This window comes from Poecilia latipinna, unplaced genomic scaffold (assembly GCF_001443285.1).
Source record: "Poecilia latipinna isolate Pla-1442-1.1 unplaced genomic scaffold, P_latipinna-1.0 Scaffold417, whole genome shotgun sequence".
NCBI classification, from domain to species: domain Eukaryota; kingdom Metazoa; phylum Chordata; class Actinopteri; order Cyprinodontiformes; family Poeciliidae; genus Poecilia; species Poecilia latipinna.
Window position 1 is genome coordinate 325,835 of NW_015113033.1, and position 20,001 is coordinate 345,835.

At 38.3% G+C, this 20,001-nt stretch overlaps 1 protein-coding gene across 2 annotated transcripts in view; it reads left to right on the forward strand.

Moving 5' to 3' along the window:
* mei1 (meiotic double-stranded break formation protein 1) overlaps positions 1-20,001 on the forward strand; it is a 68,407-nt gene that overhangs the window by 10,595 nt on the left and 37,811 nt on the right. Inside the window, exons 6-17 of one of the 2 annotated variants that reach the window (XM_015037720.1) lie at positions 1,964-2,173; positions 4,166-4,344; positions 5,426-5,540; positions 6,392-6,511; positions 8,221-8,320; positions 11,136-11,270; positions 12,438-12,552; positions 13,734-13,825; positions 14,145-14,292; positions 15,397-15,508; positions 19,052-19,112; positions 19,687-19,781. In XM_015037720.1, the coding sequence (XP_014893206.1) occupies positions 1,964-2,173; positions 4,166-4,344; positions 5,426-5,540; positions 6,392-6,511; positions 8,221-8,320; positions 11,136-11,270; positions 12,438-12,552; positions 13,734-13,825; positions 14,145-14,292; positions 15,397-15,508; positions 19,052-19,112; positions 19,687-19,781 (1,482 nt within the window). The remainder of the gene's footprint in view (positions 1-1,963; positions 2,174-4,165; positions 4,345-5,425; positions 5,541-6,391; positions 6,512-8,220; positions 8,321-11,135; positions 11,271-12,437; positions 12,553-13,733; positions 13,826-14,144; positions 14,293-15,396; positions 15,509-19,051; positions 19,113-19,686; positions 19,782-20,001) is intronic. The other variant, XM_015037721.1, reaches the window with a different exon arrangement.

Here is a 20,001-nt window from a genome sequence, read left to right on the forward strand (position 1 = left end):
TTTTTTTTCTTAGTTATGGATAATCAAAGACTCAAATTTCACAGGCTTGTGGATGAAATACTCCAGATATGACAGTAAAATCAGTGAAGAACACAAAAGCACAAATATCAAATATCCAGTAGAAATGAGTACAGCTCTTTCTAAATGAGAATTTCTCTCATTTTCCCCTTAAACATATCAGCCAAATACTTTTTTTTCTACTTTCTAGATGGATTGAAAACCGAATAACCTCAACAATAACATTTTTACATTGACATAAAACACTGCAACAATGCAAAACTTCTAATCTACATACACTTAAATCCTTTCCTTTGCTCTATAAATATTCGCTTAGCAGCTCTGTCTGATGCAGCTTATTCAGAGGGGTAATCTGAGTTTACTTTGTAGTTTTGCTTGTGTCATCAGCCCCCCTCCCCTATGCTAAGATCATTAAGGCGCACTCTAAAAGAGCAAGCCTTCCAGCTTGGGAATTGCTGGTATTTACACTAGAAGTTGAGAGTTCAAAAGCCTCGTGGAGAGTCAGAGAAGGGTCCAATTAAATATTCTGCGGTGATTTGTACATAACAACAAAGCGACACCTTTGAAAGTGGCTCGCTGGGGTAATGGAGTGATATTTCAGAGCACGCAGCATCTCAGCTTGGCAGCAAAGCATGAAAATGAACCTTTGCTTCCTCTGTTGACAAAGGCAAAATAAAGTCATTTGTTTATCCTTTCATGTTGTGCCGACAGCTGTGTTTATTTGTTGTGGAGTGTACTTTTTGAACATCAGTGTAATACCGTCCTCTTTCTGAAGGTTTCACCGCTCTGCCTTCTCCCTCTCCCTCTTAATGCCTTAATGCCTGGCTCTCATCTTTGCTGCCTCATATTTCTTAGTTTAATCAAACATGTCCTCTCCAGGCTCACTTGGATTTTGATCTTCTTGACAGAGCAGCTGGCTTTCAGCTCCGCTCTTCGGTTCTTGTCATCTCTTTCTTTCTTGTTTTGCTACTTGCGGAGTCTGTGTTGATGTCTTCCACCTCTCTCTGCACTGCATGGATGATGTCTCTGTCCTCTGCCTTTGCTTGTTCTTTCTGGGAATCTGAAAGGCTGCCTTTTCTGGCAGCCAGCATACCTGGAAGTTGTGATCCAAAAAGACTCCCAGTCTGGTAGAGACGGGGGGCCTTATACCTGTTCTACCCTCTCTCTCTATCCTCTCTGCTTTTTCAGTTCATCTTTGAGAAGTTTTATTTGATCATTGCCTTTTTGTAATACTATTATTAGCTCCTCCATCATACTGGAGTCTTGCATAATGTCCAATACTCAGTATTAAGGCCTACACACAACAAATGGTTGAGAAAAGAGTAACTTGGAAGCTCAGCTTTGTGGCTGGTGCATCCTCAGTCTGAGTTTTTGCCGTAAATGTTGACAGAGAGGCAGCGCATACAGTCACAGCCACATGCTCTGTCAGCACTATCCCTAATCTCCTAAGAGATTTCTGCAGATAGCCAAAGGAAGGAGCACTAAAGTAGATGGCTTGCATGTTAACTGTGGGACAGCATGAATATAATCAAGCTAATCTACTTTGAAACATAATATGTTCAAGCGTTTCACTCAGTTTTCTGATTCATATCTGTGAAGCACTCTTCAGAAGGCTCGTTGTATAATGCAAAATGTTATGTAATGTGTTCGTTACATTTGTAACGCAACAAATGCAAATCTAATGCACGACTCTGTAGTGTGGTGTTGTAGACTTTCATCAGGACAGGTGATCTGAAAAAAGTTGTAACATAGATAATGCAATTAGCAATAACAAAATATGTGATGAAATTAGAACTAACAGACAAAGTATAGAAGCTGGTTTTTCTAGCTGACCAAAGGCAGGTTGTTCTATAGGTTGAGAAAGCTTGGAAATACAACCACAAGATTTGACTTACTTTACTCTTTTGTCAATTACTTTTAACAAAATTTTTTCGCTGTTCACCAGGTCCCCTGCTGGATCACCTGTGCTCTGCTTTGGCATACCCAGACGAAGAGCTGAAGACTTCAGTAGTGCATGTTTGGCTCCAGCTGATGCAGACGTCTGGAGACGCCGGGGCGCAGTACCTGCCCATTGCCACTAGGGACAGATTATGCACCCTGCTGCTGCAGACGTTTAGCAACGCTAGCTCAGCGCAGCTCATTAAAAACTGTGCAGGTGAGAAAATATTCACACTTCTTGAACACACGATAGTTGTTCCCTGAAGTTTACGTTCACACATCTTGGGCATTACTTTTAGGGTAGAATGCTGATGATTATTCCTTAAACGGTTTTAATAATATTCAGAAACAATAGTTGAATGCACAAGCTTGAGGTTATTGTGAATTCTCTGTTTTTTTTATCACCCTCAACAACCTTCTAAGCTTAAAGGACTTGGGAGAGTCATTTAAATCGGTTTGTGTGTTGGGATGGGTCAGGGTTTTAAGCGTATTTAGCAAACTTTTATAGGGTAAACGTGTAGCTTTAGGGATTTCATTGAAGAAACTGATGTTTGTCTTCTTTTTCCATTCCAAAGCGAGTTTCAATGTCTGTTTGGGTACTTATTTTTTGAAGTTTTAACCTTGTTATTGCCCTTTGACCCTTAAATTTAAAAGAAAACCTTCAACACATAACCCTACTGGGAACTTGATTTCACTACATTACTATTGTTGTCTATTCAAGCACCGATCTCCAAGAAAATTGACTAAGAGAGTATGTGCAGGTGAGTTTTCCAGTGATTAGTCAGTGACAAAGTGCAATGGTTTGTGGGTAGGTATTGTAAATCTGGCCTAACACCTGCTGAAGGATCAGGATTTTAATCTTCGGAGGCTCAAGGTAAGACCCAGAAAAGTTTGTTCCAGGACCCAACGAGACCTTAGGTAAGCAATCTGGATTATCTGAGGACATTACACAACGACAGCTTGATTATCGCAACAAAGGCCAACAATCAGGCGCCAGGGGAGACCTGCTGCGGTCTTGATGAGATGATTAGACAGAGGTGAGTTAAAACACAGCAGGAGGAGCCCGGCTCTTCTCGAGAACTAGAAACACAGGAACAGGAGCCAGGAAGAGAGAAAGAGGAGAGCACAGAAAACACAAGATCATGATAAGCAAATCGACATCTTCAAACTCCACTGAAACCTGGGTCCTTCATATGGACAAGCTAAACCCCTTCTGAGAAATAAAGCTGTAAGATCGGACAAGACTTAAGATGAGCAGTTTAGTTGCTATGATAGAAATGTTAGGTAGGGGGAGGAACGTTTAACAGCAGACAAACATCAAGCCTCTGGAATAAATTCAACCATTTCAATCCAATTACAAATTGCTTTGCATAAAAGCCATTTAATGGCAAGCAAATCATCCAGTTTAATTAACTCCATCAAATATCCAGACAAAAAGACATTCTGGGTGGCAACAAAAAGCTTCAAGTCAAGGTCTAACTTGCTAATGGATATTTAACCAGGCATATGCTTATATTCAATAAATTAGAGTGTCATTGAAGTTATTTCAGCAACTCGGTTCACTCAATGAAACGTATAGATTTATTACACACAGACTGATGTTTTCAAGCCTTTATTTCTCTTAGTCATGATTTCCCTCTTATGCCTAATGGAAACATGACAATAAAAAATTAACAGAAATGAGCTTAATGAAAAGTAGGTTTAGTACCTGCTTTAACATTATTTTCAAACGCTCTTATTTATCTGACAATCAAGCCACATGGAAATGCATATTCTAGTGTAAGTGCACTCAAGTTTTGTTTCCATAAGACAAAAAAACAAAAACAAAGTGAAGTCAATTCTTGTATCAAAATCAATGCACCTGTTTGTTTTATAGAAAACTCAGGTATTGAACTTTAGATCAAAACTCTATTTATGGATCTGGTCACAGCAGATAATGCAATAATTTTTCTTCAGCGTATACGAGCATCCCTCTAGTTTTGAGTGTTAATGCTAACGCTTTAGCTTCAGGGTTAGGAATGTGTTCGTCATCAGTCCAACTTAGATGCTTTGATTTATGTAATGTATAACATGGCCTGTTTTCGACTTGAATTGATGTGTAGATTTAATAGATTATCACAGTTTACGGACATTGGGATCTGTTTTGAGTGATCGTTTCTTATACTTTCGAAGCATGTCATCAGAGTCCGTTGTATCCCTCGTCTGTCAGGCCTGCTCTGGCAGCTGGTCAAGTACGAAGAAGCCGTGTCGGTTCTGATGAGCAGCTCCGGCGGCCCGCTAATGTGCGACGCGGATGAGGACGTCCTCACCAACAACAGCCCGTCCCTCATCCAGGACCAAGAGCAACAGCCTACTGACCACAGCCTACTGCCTCTCCTGTTGAAAAAGGTCTCTGTCCAAACATCCTGCTTCCACTCCCAAGACCCGAACTCTAACACTGACCATCATTGTAACAACAAGCTCTAATCCCGGATTAACGCTCCTTTGAACAGGGGTTCAGTTTGGGCTTTAGCCTACACAAATATTTGTGTTTCATGTCTGGGAAATCAATGTGCAGATTATATTTGGGTGGATGTTCTCAGTGGTCGCTCACAGCTCATGACGTCAGCCGGTATCTTTCAATCACCGTTGTTTTGTATGTTTTGTGTCAAATTAATATTCCCGTAACAACAAAAGTAATCCTGCTAAATATATTGCAATTTCATTCGTCCACGCCTACGTCAGCTGTGGTCAGATAATAAACTGTGTTAAACTGATGGGATGAACCCTGCATGACACCACCACCCCCCTTCAAATCAGCTTGTGAGCTGCTGTTTGGGAACCTTGATTTCAGCATTTATGAATCTAAAAATCACCAAAAGTTGCAAGATGAAAAGCTGATTCATCAGAAGTGAATGTTTTCTGCAGCTATGCGTAGTTGTTGATTCGTTTTCAAACTACCAGGAGACTTGGGGCATCTGTACAGCTTTACAAAGTATATAAATGGAGTTTGCTTTCTGTATTCTCCAGACGGTTCTCCAGGATAAATATGTAAAAATAAGAGTTTATTCCGTTTGCTGAAGGATATAACATTTTTTCATGTAAACTTTCTAGGTGATCTGAGTAATTTTCACTCTAATTATAAGTAATAAAGTTTTCAGTCAGTTGATCTTTTTAAATACTTATTACTTAAGAACTTATTTTTTTTAATTAATGGAATATGCAGAGTATGTAATACTCAGGGGGTCATTTCCTCCTTAGCTGGACATGTTTTATTTTTACAGTTGGCCTGAAAACACTGAATCTGGTTTAATGTTGATTTATTTAATCTACAGTAACTCAAACTGTACATGTAAAAAAACACATGTTTATAGTTTATGGTCCTTGTTTTTGGAATGGAAATCAGCTAAGATGTATTTGAAAGTTTTACTCTGGTGATGCTTTCAGGTTCATATCTAACGGATCCCAATGAAAACATTTTACTTTTCAGTTGCTGCTGAGCGGTGATGAGTCGCTGCAAGTGACCAGTGCGAAGTGCATTGCTGCCATTTTGGTTCATTCTCCCAGTCAGTACTGCGCTCTCTGCATCAAGGCCGATTTACCAGGTATCGCACACTAGACATGAGATCAGCCGTTCGGATGTTTCAGATATTCAGTCCTTTTTACAAAAAGTTCACACTGATCTTGTATTTATTTTATTAAAATGAATAAAATATAATTTAAGATTGATAAACCTTGTTTTATTTATGAAAAAAAGCTACCAAACGCTTGCTATTGATGACATTTAAGAATATTTTCAGAGTCTGATGGGCTGCTTTTGGGATGACTCGACCTGTGCGAGTTTGCATTAGCTTTGAATGTCCTTCTCTTATAAACTGTTTTCCATACAGTGGGAATTATATTAAAATTTAAACCAGACTCTTAGGTTGCTAGGTTTTCCTTTCTGAAGGCCTCAGGCAGCTCTTTTGATCTCCACATGGTGTTCACCGTCACCTCAGCTGGTAAGAGCAAACAGAACGAAATGTCAGCGTTAAACCTGTAGGAGATCTCCGTGAAAGCGCTGAGTAAGGCTTTTCCTGTCACATGCATCTGTATGAGCTTTTAGCCATTTTAGATTGAAATAAAATGTAGGGGGCTTCCAATTTATTCCTCAAAAGAAATGTCATTTGTTATGTTTCTTTTTTTTTTTTTTTTTTTTACATAGCTGTATGCTTTTTGATTTGTCTCACAATTTTTTCCTGCTTTTCTTTTACTTTTCCAGTTAAGTTTTGATAAATATTCCCTCTCCTACTGAATCGTACAGGCTGGTTAAGATTGCAATTTTTTTTTTTTTTTTTTGTATACCTTACATACAAACATTGCTGGAAAGCATCTTTATGAACTCGGTTAAGTGAACAGTTTTCCAGAGTCGCAGAGTGACTGTACATGTCGTTTATCGTGCCTCCGTCTCTCTCAGGTTTCCTCTTTGACCGTCTGGCCAGCAGCAGCAGTGAGATGCTGCTGTGGTCCATCTACAGCTGTTTGGTGTTGCTGACCGAGGAGCCGCTTTTCTTCTCCCAATGCCACTCCGTATACGGTGAGACCTCAGACTCAGAACGGTTGAAACCAGAAGTTTACATACACAGAATAAAAAAAAAACACATCTACTTTTTTTCCCCTCAATATCTGAAGTGGAATCGGACCAAACTTTTCTCATTGTGGAATTGATCAAATAGAAATAATTTTGGTGATTTTAAATGGCTTAAAACAAAAGATGTTTGGTTTGATTTAACTTAAAACTGTAAGAAAAAACAAGGTGGATGTGTCTTTTTATTCCACATATGCAAAGTTCTGGTTTCAACTGTGTGCATATTTGCTATGAAAACTTCTTTCTCCCACAGAAGTGAAGCTCAGCCAGCTTTGAAATTTGATCCCTTTTCATTGCACTGATTCATGACCTCATTAAAACGAGATGACAGGGCTTTTTCATATTTTAGCTTCACTTCTGATTATTGTTCGTCTGTCTGTCTGTCGGGAGAGAGAGTGTTTAAACGGATCGGAAACCAGTTTTCAGTTTTGTATTTAATCACTATGTTTGCATATCTAAAAATAACTGATGATTGATCACTGGCCATTAGAAGCTCATGCAGAACAGAGTCGCTGTGCAAATTTTTTTTTAGTTTGAATTAATTCATGTTAAATGCTAGTTTTAATTCAGAGGCTTGTCTGTTTATTCTGACATATAAAGTGTTTTCATCCAGGAGAGTTTTTTTTTTAACACAAGCACCCCTCTCTTGTGTACAACACTTCAAGTTATTGTTGCTGTTTTGAAAATTTTGATGTAACGTTCTGTAAAGTGGGATTGATGGGAAATGAGCTGCCAAGACCTGCAGCTGTTTCCTTCCTCCATATTTCATACAAGCACTGAATTTCTTAGCAGCAGTGACCAGCATCCATCCATTTGTTCATTTGTCCATTTTCATGAATCCTAAATTGTATGAAAGTGCAAATTCAATGATTATATTAGATCTAGTCCAGTGGAGTCCAAACATTGGCAAACACAAGCTGCAGGCGGGCCATAAAATTCATTACATTCAAAATTAGGTTATGATTTTTATTTTTTTTTTTTGGCTGCTGATGTTAATTCAGTATTTGGAAGCACAGTGAACTTGGACTGAACGGCTTTGTTCATTTCCTCTGCTGCCATTGCTAAAACTACAGACAGACTAGAATTTTATAACGGTGCAGAAAATCAAGGTCATCTATAACAACTTCTCCTGTTCGCTGATTGGCCCAGTAGAAATTCTGCCGGAGGGAATCAGAGTGAATGGGAGAAATCTCAAACTGAGCTTTGAAGGGAGATGAGAATCGAGCGTAGGAAGGCAGTAACCAGGCTAGCGGACATACTCATGCTGTTTCTTTTCTTCGTGTGACCCTTTTCAAGCAAATTGTCAAGGCTATTCATGAAAAAACATGCCTGCATGTGTAATATCTGCCTGTACACTTCTTGATATTGGATTCTGTTGCTAGATCAGTAAGAAAATGAGCTCATTACTGCAGCGTCCATGTAGCAGTAAATTAGAAACACGGCTCATTGGCGCTGTGTAAAACGAATGAAAATGAGGGTCGCTTTCTGGGTGCATAATTTCTGCTATTATTTAAGGCCTTGTCGCATATTTTAATGTAAGAAGTTATTGTAGCCGACGGTGTATAACATGTACGATGTCAGAACACTTGAGCAAGACGCTGCTGTTTGTTGTTTGTTTTTCTCTCCCATTGTATGTTTGGTTTGTGTTTGGGTGCCAGGCATCGAGTCCCTGGTGCGCAGTCTTAAGGAGGCTTTGCAGCTGAGCAATCTGGAAGCACCAAAGCAAGGTTTTCTGCTCCTCACCGAAATACTTGAAAGGTGCGTCTTTACGAAATTGTGAGATGAATTTTGGATTCTGGTTGCCAAAAATGCAATTAAAAAACTTATCGATGTGTTTAACTGCAGTTAAATCAGTATGTTTTGTGACGCAACAATATTTTATCCGTTTAATTTGGTGTCTTTTTATTGCCTGAACGAATTCAAGGTAGGTCAAAAACATACTAAAAACAGTATAAAAACTATTTAATTTCTTTGGTAGTAAATACACAAAAGAGAAACTTTTTAATCACCTCACAATAAAAGCAGCGACTTGGAGACTAAATCAAAAAAGTAAAAGGCAAATTCGGTGTGAGATTTAATTTCTATCCATTCAAATGAACTTATAGCTTTAAATATTAGTACAAAACAATATTTGGTTAAAATGACTGATTGTATTAAAGCATAATCAGCACACCCAGTGCTTCATGTGCAAATATTGTGTTTAAACTCAGAAAATGACATTTATAAACACCATTTCAGCTGAATAAATTCTCTTGAGGGAATACCTGACCGACTTTCCAAAAATGTTTTGTTGTATTTACGCATCACTTACAGTTTGCATTTGTTGAAGGAAAAAGCTTCCTGTTGACACAAACAGGTTTATCCTGTACCGTGTGTGCAGTCAGTAGCTGCCGTTTCATTAGGAAAACCAGCTCTTGCTTCATATTGCATCTTAACATACAATTTGAGCTTGATGAGCTGAGCTGATATCCAGATAATTGCATCCACAGAGTTGGCATCGCTCGGCTGAGGGTTGATTGGCAGCGTCCAGTTAGGTCAGCCATATTCCCCCCCGAAATGCCCCAGTTGTCAGGAAAACCATATTACTAATCATCTCTTCTGCTACTGATTATATAGTTTCTCACAGCTCATGAGTGCTGCTGTCCTCACATTGAAGCAATTGTTGAAATTGCTTCTGGGTTGATGAAATTTACCCATATTTTGCCAATGGGCAAGTTCTAATTTCCACCTTTTGTTAACATTTGCATAAAAACTGTCTTGTCCTTTATGTTAATTGGCCTGGTTAATAAAAATACCCTTTTATTTACATTTAATTACTTTACGGTGTTCTTATATCTTTGCATAGTGTTATGTTTTGAGTGATTTATTACAGACTTAATTATGTTTTTCACTTTTGACAGTATGCGAATTACTCTTGGATTACTTGCCCAAAAAGTGGCCGTAAGCCGCAACTCCAGCTGCACCAGCAGGCACAGTGAAGTGACTTCTTGTAAAACATGTTAAGTACGGCGCTGTTGAGTTTAATTGGATTTAAATGAACTGTCTGGTGTCCACATGATGAAAATATATCGCTGGCTAATAAAACACTGTCCTATTTTTGCAAGGTTGACATAATTTTAATGGAATGCCACTGGTCACATGGTAATGATAGAGGAGATAAAAGATTTAATAATCCAAGAGTGAAATTTGTCCTTTAAGAGCTACGTTTAAGCGCTGAACTGCTGAGCAAGCCAAAACAAGTGTGTATGTGGGTGGATGAGGGTGTGTGTGTGGTTTTTAGCAGAGTTTGGAGTTTTGTTTGTTTAGGATTTTGAGAGTTTAACAGCTCGATGGGAAATTTTGTGCCATGTTTGTACACATGACATCGAGCATGCCTGTGTTATTTAGGATGTTCTATGTGACACTTATTGTGGCAACAGTCCACAGATGTTACGGGTAGACAAACTTTGGTGATATTTGTAATGCTAAGAGGTCAATGCCATTTATTTATTATGTGTTCCTCCAGGCTGCTTAGCCTGGAGGAAAGAAAACACAGTGCGCAGTGACGTAGAAGAACCCTGCTGATGTCCACACAGCAAACCTTTGAGCAACACTCCAGGAAGGAGACTAACGGCATGTCCGTGGATCCCTAAAGAGACAGTGTCATGTGTTTTCCAGGCACATGGTGCCGTTTTATAGAGTAGTCCATTACGTTACTTTCAGTTATTAGAAAAAGGCTATATATATTTCAAATGTGACTTGAGAGAAATCTGACATCATAAATTGAAATTGGGCTTCTGTCTCCTTAAAAGCTCCTGCTCTTTCTGAAAGTCCAGACTTAGGAAGTAATCATATTGAAAAACTGCAACTCCGATTAGCTCAAAAAGTATTTTACATAATGCTGCCCCCTTAAAATGTCTCATAGAGTCTAAAGTTCACATATCTAAAATGAAGGCATTGAAATGTCTTAAATTCATTTAAAAACAGTAAGTTGGCCTTAAATATGTTCATCACAGGTCTTAAATTTTGACGCAGCAGGACTTTTTAATCTCATATATTCTGTGTAGTTTATTTTTTCTCACATATTTTTTCTGTAAAGGAAATGTTTAAGTCATGTGTAGATATATTAATTGTGTTCTGTAACTCAAGGCGGTTGAGGCTACCGCTAACTAGCTGCTAATAAACCCTAATAACCCCTAGCTAGCTGCGTAGCTGGCATTTTTTGCGTTTATCATGGAGAAGTGCAAATTTATTTTCGTCTTTTCCACTATCTCATGTCCATTCTGTGCAAAAAAGCTTAGCACAACTACATTATAAGATATGCAGTATTCTTTAGTCATGTAATATATATTAAATGTTGTTTATAATGGTCTTAAAAGGTCTTAAAAAGCCTTAAATTTGAGTTGGTAATACCTGCAGAAACCCTGGACAAATACGACCTCCCTTTTCTTTAAATACACCGTAATGAAAGATTATGTCCAAAACAAAACAAACACCCCAACCAAAATGTACTCTTTTATTATGCTGATATCCTGAACGTATTGAGCACCACAAGATGTACCGACGGGCTTGTCATGTGTCCGTGTGTGAACAGACAGCCACCAGGCGTACATCTGTTCCCCAGCGCTTCAGGGTTCGTGGCGGTGTCAGAGGCGGTGAAAGCCGGCGTCTCCTCCTCCTGCCTGCTGGTTGCCGCGCAGGCCGTCAAAGCTGCAACCGCTTTGTTTAGGTACAAACACCCAACATGCAGACGTGTAGAAATGAGACGCATTTTGTCAAGGAGGTTCATATCGCTACCTCTACCCTTGAAATATGTTATGTTTATTCTTTTTCTTTCTTTTCTGTCTTGCTTTTTTTTAGAGCCTGTGTTGTATTTTTAGTTAGTTCTAACTTGCTTATGGTAAAGATATGCAGGAATAATGAAAATCCTGACATTAAATCGGTGTCCTTAAAAAGTCTTCAAAGCCAGCTGATAAAAGTGCTGCAAATTAGCGTCTCCCCACAGTCAGAGCTGAGGCACAACAATAGAAACTGGGACAAACAAGGCGGAAGCAGGAAGGACCAAAGTTTATTTTGCCTGCACTCAAAATAAGTAGCGTGGTAAGAAAATTAAATATCTCCAAAGCTCACCTTTAGAGACCTGCAACAAAAAGTGGCATCTTGGGGACGCAGACTCTCAGTAATAATTTATTTTAAGGCTTTTCCTTGTATCTCGCCCAGTAATGGTGGAGAGCGCTGTAATTTGTCTCTTTTTGACAAGTTCAGAGGGAGATGAAGTAAAATATGCTGCACCTGATTAAGTTGCATTTGCAGGGTATGAATATGCATGTTCTGCTAAGACCTATGTATGTTTTTATTTATTTTTTAATTTGACTTATGACACATGCAAACATTATTTCACTAAAGAATCAGCCTTCAGAAACTTCACATTTTGAGATTTTATCTGACTGGAATCGTTTTACTGCACATCCAAAACTACATTAAAAATAAAATGTAATTCTTTTTTTGTAATTCTTTCTCACTTTTGCCAAGGTGAAATCTTTTTTGATCCGCCAAGACCTCAGGAAAATATTCTGCTTGGAACCATATTTTGTGTATCCTTTTACATCTGGTGTAACAAAAAACATTTCAGACAAAAACATGTCAGTTTGTGAGCTTAAGATCAAATCAACTCGAGTTTTACAGCAAAACAGGAAACGGAGAGTAAATTGTAACGTTGTCAGTTTTCTATAATCTGCCAAGGACTTGTGTCCACATTGCAGCCCACATAAATCATAGCTAATGCGCGGTGAAAAGGCTCTTCATTAGTTTATATCTGGCTTTATCTTTGCAGTCCATCTTCTCAGTGTATCAGAAGGTGCTTCCTTAATCGAAGGAACGTCTCTGTCTTCTTTAGACTCAACCATCAGTCCAGACCAGTCCAGTACCAACAGCTGGAGGAGCTGGTGGAGGCCATCAGCAGCAGGTTCCCTGAGCTGATTCTGACTTCCCCTTCTCTTCGACGCAGCATGGCAAGTCACACTTTGTTTTACCTGCAGATGTAAAATTAAAAAAGAAAAGCCAATCTTTGCATGATAACTGCACAAACTGTTGATCTGTTTTGTTATTATCCGACTCATTATTGACTCTTTGACATTGACAAGACGAAATAACTTGATTCAGAGGGAAGTAAACTTACAAGCCAGTTCAAACTAAGGTCCCTGTCTGTTCTGCTCATAAATCTCTACATCATTATGTTCCTCAAGCAGTCAAGGTCGCTGTAGGTGCTGTAATGATTAATTCGGTAACTCTGTGTGTTCTGAGTCTCTCTGCGAGCGTGCTAATGGCAACAGATGTGAAAGAATATATGATTGTGTAAAATAATTTAATCAATAAGTCTTTTAAAAGTCTGCTAAATAATTCCTTACTTGGTGTATTTTTATCCCTGTTCTTCTATCAACATAAATGCAAAGCGTTGCAACACAAAACAATGTTAAAGCAAAAATAACGATAGTAGTAACTGACTCAACAACAGCGATTAGCCAACTACAACTAATTACCAAAACAGATTAAAAATAAAACAAAAAAGAAACGTGCCAGATTGCCAAGCCATGTTTTTTTTTTTCTTTTAAAAAAGATACTTGATCAAATAAAACTGCATCCATTATATTCACATTTAAAAATGCAACAACAGGTGTTTTTGGTTGGCCAGTCGTCTGTGTTTGCCTCTACAAGGTTTATGAATCTTTTTAACTTACCAGAAAAAGGAAAAAGCGTATAAAAATATAATTTTTACCAACTACTAGGCATTTACATGCCCCAAAGCTTGTTCATTAAACTGTACTCCTCCTCGTTCTCTGGTTGTAATTAGTGGATATTTAAGCTACTGCTGCATTTCTCTCAACCTTGAACCAGTTTGCCCTTTGACCTCTGAAGCATCAACATTTTCTGTAACCCTGAAGAACGATTGTTTCAGGTTAGGAAATGAAAAACTCACACCTGATGAACTGATTTTCAGTCAGAACTCTGTTAAAAAAGTTTTTTCTTTTTCACTAATACGGAAGTAAATAACACAGAATATCAACACTCCTTGCTTATAAGCAATACGGTTAGACACAATAACTATTATTAATATTGTTTAAAGCTCTTTCTTTTTGAGTTTTGCAGTGTCTCTGTTGTTTTTGTCTTCACCCAGCTCTGTTTTATGTTACAGGGAAACAAACGAAGTTCAGATTCCAGCAGCCAGACGTTTCGGTCCAAAGGATTTCTGCTCCAGGCTCTGATCTGTTTCCAGGCAGCCTGCAGGTAACAAACTGCTCAATGAACTCGATAGAATAATTAGCGCAGACCTCCGCCGGTGATTCAACAAACAGGCAGTAGTTTGTTCAAATAAAACTCTCTAATGAATGTTCCTAATTTAGAAATAACGAGTGAAACGTGTTATTAGATTTTATATTGAACTCGATCAAACAGTTCTTTGCGTAAAGGTCACTTTTCTTTTCTCTTTTTTTTTAAGTAAAATTGGAAAGAAAAACATAATACTCTGGTATTTTTCTGCGCATCATTTGAGTCTCATTCTCTGCTTTGTGTCTGCGTTTGAACAAAAGTCCTGTTTACATTGAAGGCTCGTGGAGGAGTGTGCGTCAGAGCCGGCTCTGATGAAGAACCCGTTCACGGCCCCTTATAAACACAGCGGCGCTCAGGATTCGCTGGAGTCCGTCTGTCGGTGTCTGCTGCGCTGCTGCGACTCCGTGTGGATACCAGCTGTGCTCGTAAGGCCCGAAACACGATTACAGAGCTGATATCTGAATGATGGAACCATTCATCTCACACCCAAACTATGTGACAATTTGTACAAAAACAAAAAAGAAATGTACACAATATTATAGATTTGGAAATGGGTACAGAAATTGTAACACAACAACCTCATTTCAGATGCAGCAGTTTGTCTGCAGGAGATGTTTCCTGTGTTTGGATTTGATAATCAGCTGGTTTTCCCCAGTTCATCCATGCATCATCACTTAAAAACTCTCATCTAGGCCTGTCACAATAAACAATAAATCACCTAATTGCATGATGAATTAAAGCGAGCTCAATGATTTCCATTTGCACGATTTATTGTTTTTCTCTTCCTACCAAAAACTGGATGACATAAGTCTTCACTCTGGTGCATCAGTTTCCTCTAAGAGACAATAAAGTATATTCTGCTTATATTTAAACTAAAACCTTCTTTTTTTTTTGTTTGCTGAAGGACTCTTTTGTTTACGGAGACTCCGTAATTCATTTTATTAGTCGTTTCTGTTTTGTTCTGTTTATTTTGATATTCAAAATGTTTTCCAGTTCCTGCGTTAAACATTCATTAGAATTTAAAGTTTGCTGATTTTTGAGACGGTGAACTTGCATTGTAATGCCTTTACCTTTATATTACCTTAAAATGGTCTCAAAATAAGAATTGTTTATCGCAATAACTTCTTGGACAATTTATTAATCTGTTATTATGACAGGCATACTCTCATTACTTTCTGTCTAAATGCTGCCCTTTTTGTTTTTAGTTGAATAAAAAGAATATAAAGGTTAGGAAGATGATTACAAATAGTTCCTTATTGTTGGTTTGAAAATGAAAACCCGATCAAAGGAATGTGTTGCTCTGTCTTCCATTTATATTTTATAGTTCTTATAAAAATGAATCAGAAATGGAAACAGCAGGTAAAAATGTTAAAGGTCATGGCAAATCCATGCTGACCAGCAGCAGCCTAATTGGTTCATTCCTAGATCTCAGTCTTATTAATCAAACATGGAACAACATGGCGAATGTTTATCGATGTTTGTGTTGTAACTATTCTGTCCCTCGAACCTTTTTTGTGTTTCACCCACAGAGAACATGTGACGGTCCGCCTAGCGCCCAGATCCTGGAGTCGCTCTACTCCATCCTTTGTTCGCAGTTTGTCCTCCTTCCGTCTTTAATGCCACAGTTTACAAAAAAACTGGGTGAGCTTTATATCTCTGTGTAGTGAGTGTAAGATGTAGTGGATTTTCAGATGTAGCTGTGAGGTAGTTTTAACTTTATGAAAAGTTAGTAAAAATCCACTCTGTAATGTGAAGGACGTTAAAGCGATGCTGACCTTTGATATGTAATATGATTTATATAGTGCTAATTTAAAAATATTCACCGCCTTGGATGTTTTATCCTTTTTATTGCTTTTACAAACAAATCATGATCAACTCAGTTTGGCCTTTTTGATAAAAGAAATTACAACAAAAACCCCTTTAGTTTGAAGGTGAAAACTAATTTCTGCAAAAATAATTAAATAAAAATACATAACATAAAATAGGTGAATACTTGTACTTTTTTAAGGCTGTCAGATGTAAATTCTAACCCAACGTCTTAGAGTCAAGTGCAAAACAGAATTTACCTATGTGTTACTATTTATAACCAGATTTACTTTAATTTCTGAGTTCTGAACATCATATATGATGACTTGGTAAATCTCGGTTTCTTTTAGTTTGTACATTTATTCATCTTGAAAGTTTTGCTTCTTCCAACTGAAAGCTCCTCTCTGATAAAAAAGCATTTCAATTAAATTCACAAACACCGGCCACTTTATTAGGTTCACTTTGCTATTACCATGTTAACCCTTTAGGTTCCAGACCTGCTGTAATTCTTTGCTAAATAATTTCAACGAGGGGTTAGAAACGCCACAAACCGTCACAGACCTTTTTGGGCACAAATATCCCGTTCGTTCTTCAATAAGGTTCTGCATTGGATGGAGATCAGCTCACTGTGGAGGCAATTGTAACGTATTGTCATGGTTACGGACCCACTTTAAAATGTTTTGCATTTTATCACACAGTGCATCATGTGAACTCCATCAAGTCGTCGTCACCGTGTCTGGATGGCTGAACGAATTGAATTGCTGCGATGTGATTGGCTGCTTTGCTATTTTTGATAAACAACTGAATAATTAATAAAGTGGCGTTTCAGTGTTCATATCAAAGTATTGAATTAATATAATTTTCTATGTGTTGTGGTGACCCCTTACTGTCTGACAGTGACATATTTTTAAAATTAAACTCTGATTTTCATGTTTCAGAGCTTTAAACATAAGTTTAAATCAGCAGACACAACATGTTTAAGTTTAACCTTAATTGTTATACAATCTAATATTAACTTCTAATATTAACTTGTATTTTTGTGCCTGTGTAAATGGCAGCAGAAACCTTAGTACTTGCTGCTGACCTGCTTTCATCAAAAACTAAAAAGAAATTCAAACTAAGCCGTCAATCAATCAAATTTTATTTGTATAGCACATTTCAGCAGCAAGGCATTTCAAAGTGCTTTACATAATTAAAATAAAAACAGCATGTGACATTGAATAAACAGTGAGAAAAAAGATTTAAAAAAAAAAGATGAAAAACATTAAAACCTGCGCCCCTTTTAGGACTTCAGTTAAACATCGTTTAACTGGGACTCGAACCCTCTGGGAATTTAGTCAAAAACACCGTTTGACAAGGACTCCAACCTCTCAGACTTTAGCAATTTTAAAATTGACTTACATTTCTGTTATCGTGTTAGTTGAAACGCCGTCAACTGGGACTATAAACCCCGTAGGACTTTAGTTAAACGTCGTTTAACTGGGACATTTTCTGGGGGGTTTTACATCATTAAAACGTAGACAGTGAGAAAGAGAAATTAATAAATAGATAAAAAGTAAAGATAAAAACATTAAAAAACATCGAAGAAATCAAAACCCACACTCTAACCCTAATTTAGCCATAAGCAACTCTAAACAGGTGGGTTTTAAGTTGAGATTTAAAGGCACCCAGTGTTTCAGCTGTTTTACAGTTTTCTGGAAGTTTGGTCCATATCCGTGGTGCATAGAAACTGAATGCTGCTTCTCCTCGTTTGGTTCTGGTTCTGGGGATGCAGAGCAGAACCAGAACCAGAAGATCTGAGGGGTCTAGACGGTTGGTACAGCAATAACAGATCTTTAATGCATTGTGATGCTAAACCGTTCAGTGATTTATAAACTAACAACAGTATTTTAAAGTCTATCCTCTGAGCTACAGGGAGCCAGTGTAGGGACTTTAAAACTGGTGTTATGTGCTCTATCTTCCTGGTTTTAGTGAGAACAGCAGCAGCAGCTTCTGGATCAGCTGCAGCTGTTTGATTGATTTATTAGTCAGACCTGTGAAGACGCTGTTGCAGTAATCAATGCGGCTAAAGATAAACGCCTGGATGAGTTTCTCTAGATCTCACTGAGACATCAGTCCTCTAATCCTGGAGATGTTCTTCAGGTGATAGAAGGCCGACTTTGTGACTGTCTTAATGTGGCTCTGGAGGTTCAGGTCAGAGTCCATGAATACAATCAGCCTCAGTTGTTAAAGAGAAGTCGGCATCTCACCAGAAAGGCAGCTGTGACTAAAACAACGCAGAGAAGAACCAAACTGTGTTCTGCAGGATTGATGTAGAACATTTCCATAAAACGGAAGAAGAAAAAAACCCTTAGCAGAGCACGTTTTCACCACCCTGCAGCCTTTTTAGTGGACTGTTGTGGCCACGTTTCACTCTGATCCTTCAAAATGCCTTCAACTTCAAAATAGAGCTTCACATGTAAAGTATGAATGCTATATTTGTACTATAAACCTAGTTGGATTTATTCTGCGCATTACTATTTCAACAGATGTCTCTCTCCATGTTCCACCTTCATCGTGTTTTTAGATGCTTTTCTTTACAAGTTTCATTCAGTTTGGTTTGGAGTCATATAAACGTCCTTTTTAATTTCACCGTCTTTCTGAAGGGTTTTTTCATTTTGATATTGCGAGTCTGTTGGGTATGTCTCTATCAATTTCACACATCTAGAGGATGAAATATAAAGACGCACTTCAATTATGAGACCCAGAGCAGTTTTACCCAGAGCCTTCAGGGCTTTCAAAAGCATCAAATTTAATCATCCCAATCTTAGGTATCAGGAAATCTTAAATAAGCCCAAATTTCTCACACAAGGTCTCAAATTACATTTCATTACATGTCAAATTTGGTTCATTATTGCTTCTTCCATTGACATTTTCTTATTTCCGGCATGCCGTACGCTGGCCGCAGTATTTCACTTGCAGGAAGCAAACAACCTCGTCCGAAGGATTTTCAGCTTGATGGTGAAACTATTTAAACCGGCCTGTTATAATTTTGTGAAGAAAATAAAACTGAAACATTCCTGTAAGGTATTTATGATGAAGTACTTCATAAAAAGCTGAACAAGTTACAATTGACTAAAACGCAACAGCTCTCACGATAGTTTATTGGTGTAAGGAACTATTCAAATCCCACTTTAAAAACAAGCGTTAGTGGACGAGCTTGTTTTCTTGCTTGCAAGTGAAACACAACAGAGTAGAAGACATTCTGTCTCACAGGAAGTTAAAAGTTAAAGATACAAGCTGTGGATCGTCCTAGAAGACATCCTGGAGTCCCTGGAATAATTACTGTTGTCTCATTGACGGATAATTGCTCTCCTCCTCACCTTCTCACCCCTCCAGTGTCTTCTGGTTTCTATCGGCTGGCGGTGGAGCATAAAGCCCTCCTCTGTTCAGGAAACAGGTACACCCACAGACTACACAGAGACGGGGGGACGCTCATAAACAGCAATCAACAAAACGACGCCGTTTAGACGTGGAGGTGTTCATGTTCTGTGTCTTCAGTCAGAACTCGGTGACACAATTGCAATAAAAAATAAAAACAACTCTGAAACACGACTACGAATTCTGAAATGGCTTTTTCAGAAACGTGTTACACCTGCAGTTTCAACATTATCTGTCTAATAAGTAAGCAAATTGACTGCTATTTGCACGTGTCCAAGGCTGCACGTTTGTGCTGCTGTGTGCAACGGCGGTTGTGGTTGAAGAAGGCTTCAGACCCCCCCCTGCTCTGAGCTGTAATGAAAGTGAACTGCACTCGGTGTGTCTTTCATGTTGAACATGACTGTGTGAAAGCACATCCTGTCCTGTGTCTCACAGTTCAGTCTTCCATAAACCAGCCTTTCACCGGGTGCACATGTATTCCTTAGCTTCCCTAAGAGGAGACGATGTTTCTGCTGTTTTCTGCTGTGATCTTCTGCACTCATGGTTATATTCTGAGTTTTGTCAACGTTTCTCCCATCTGTCAATTGTTGCAGGAACCCAAATCTGAACGCAGCTTGCTGTGGTTTTCTGCAGAAACTCAGCATGTGTCTCCTCTTCCAGTCAGACCCTCCCTGTGGCTCCAGTCACGGTACACAAAGCTTGCATACACGGTCGCACCACAGTGCACAAAGTCAATTAGGAACTACTGACAATAATGTGATTTTACTTTGTGTTTAGAGTTACAGCTTGTTGGACGAGAGTGTATATATATATATATATATTTTTTTTTTTTTTTTTTTTTTTTTTTTTTTTAAAAAAAGGGGAAAAAAAATGAAGGTGGGGGTGCCGAAAAATTTTTGGGGTTGGGG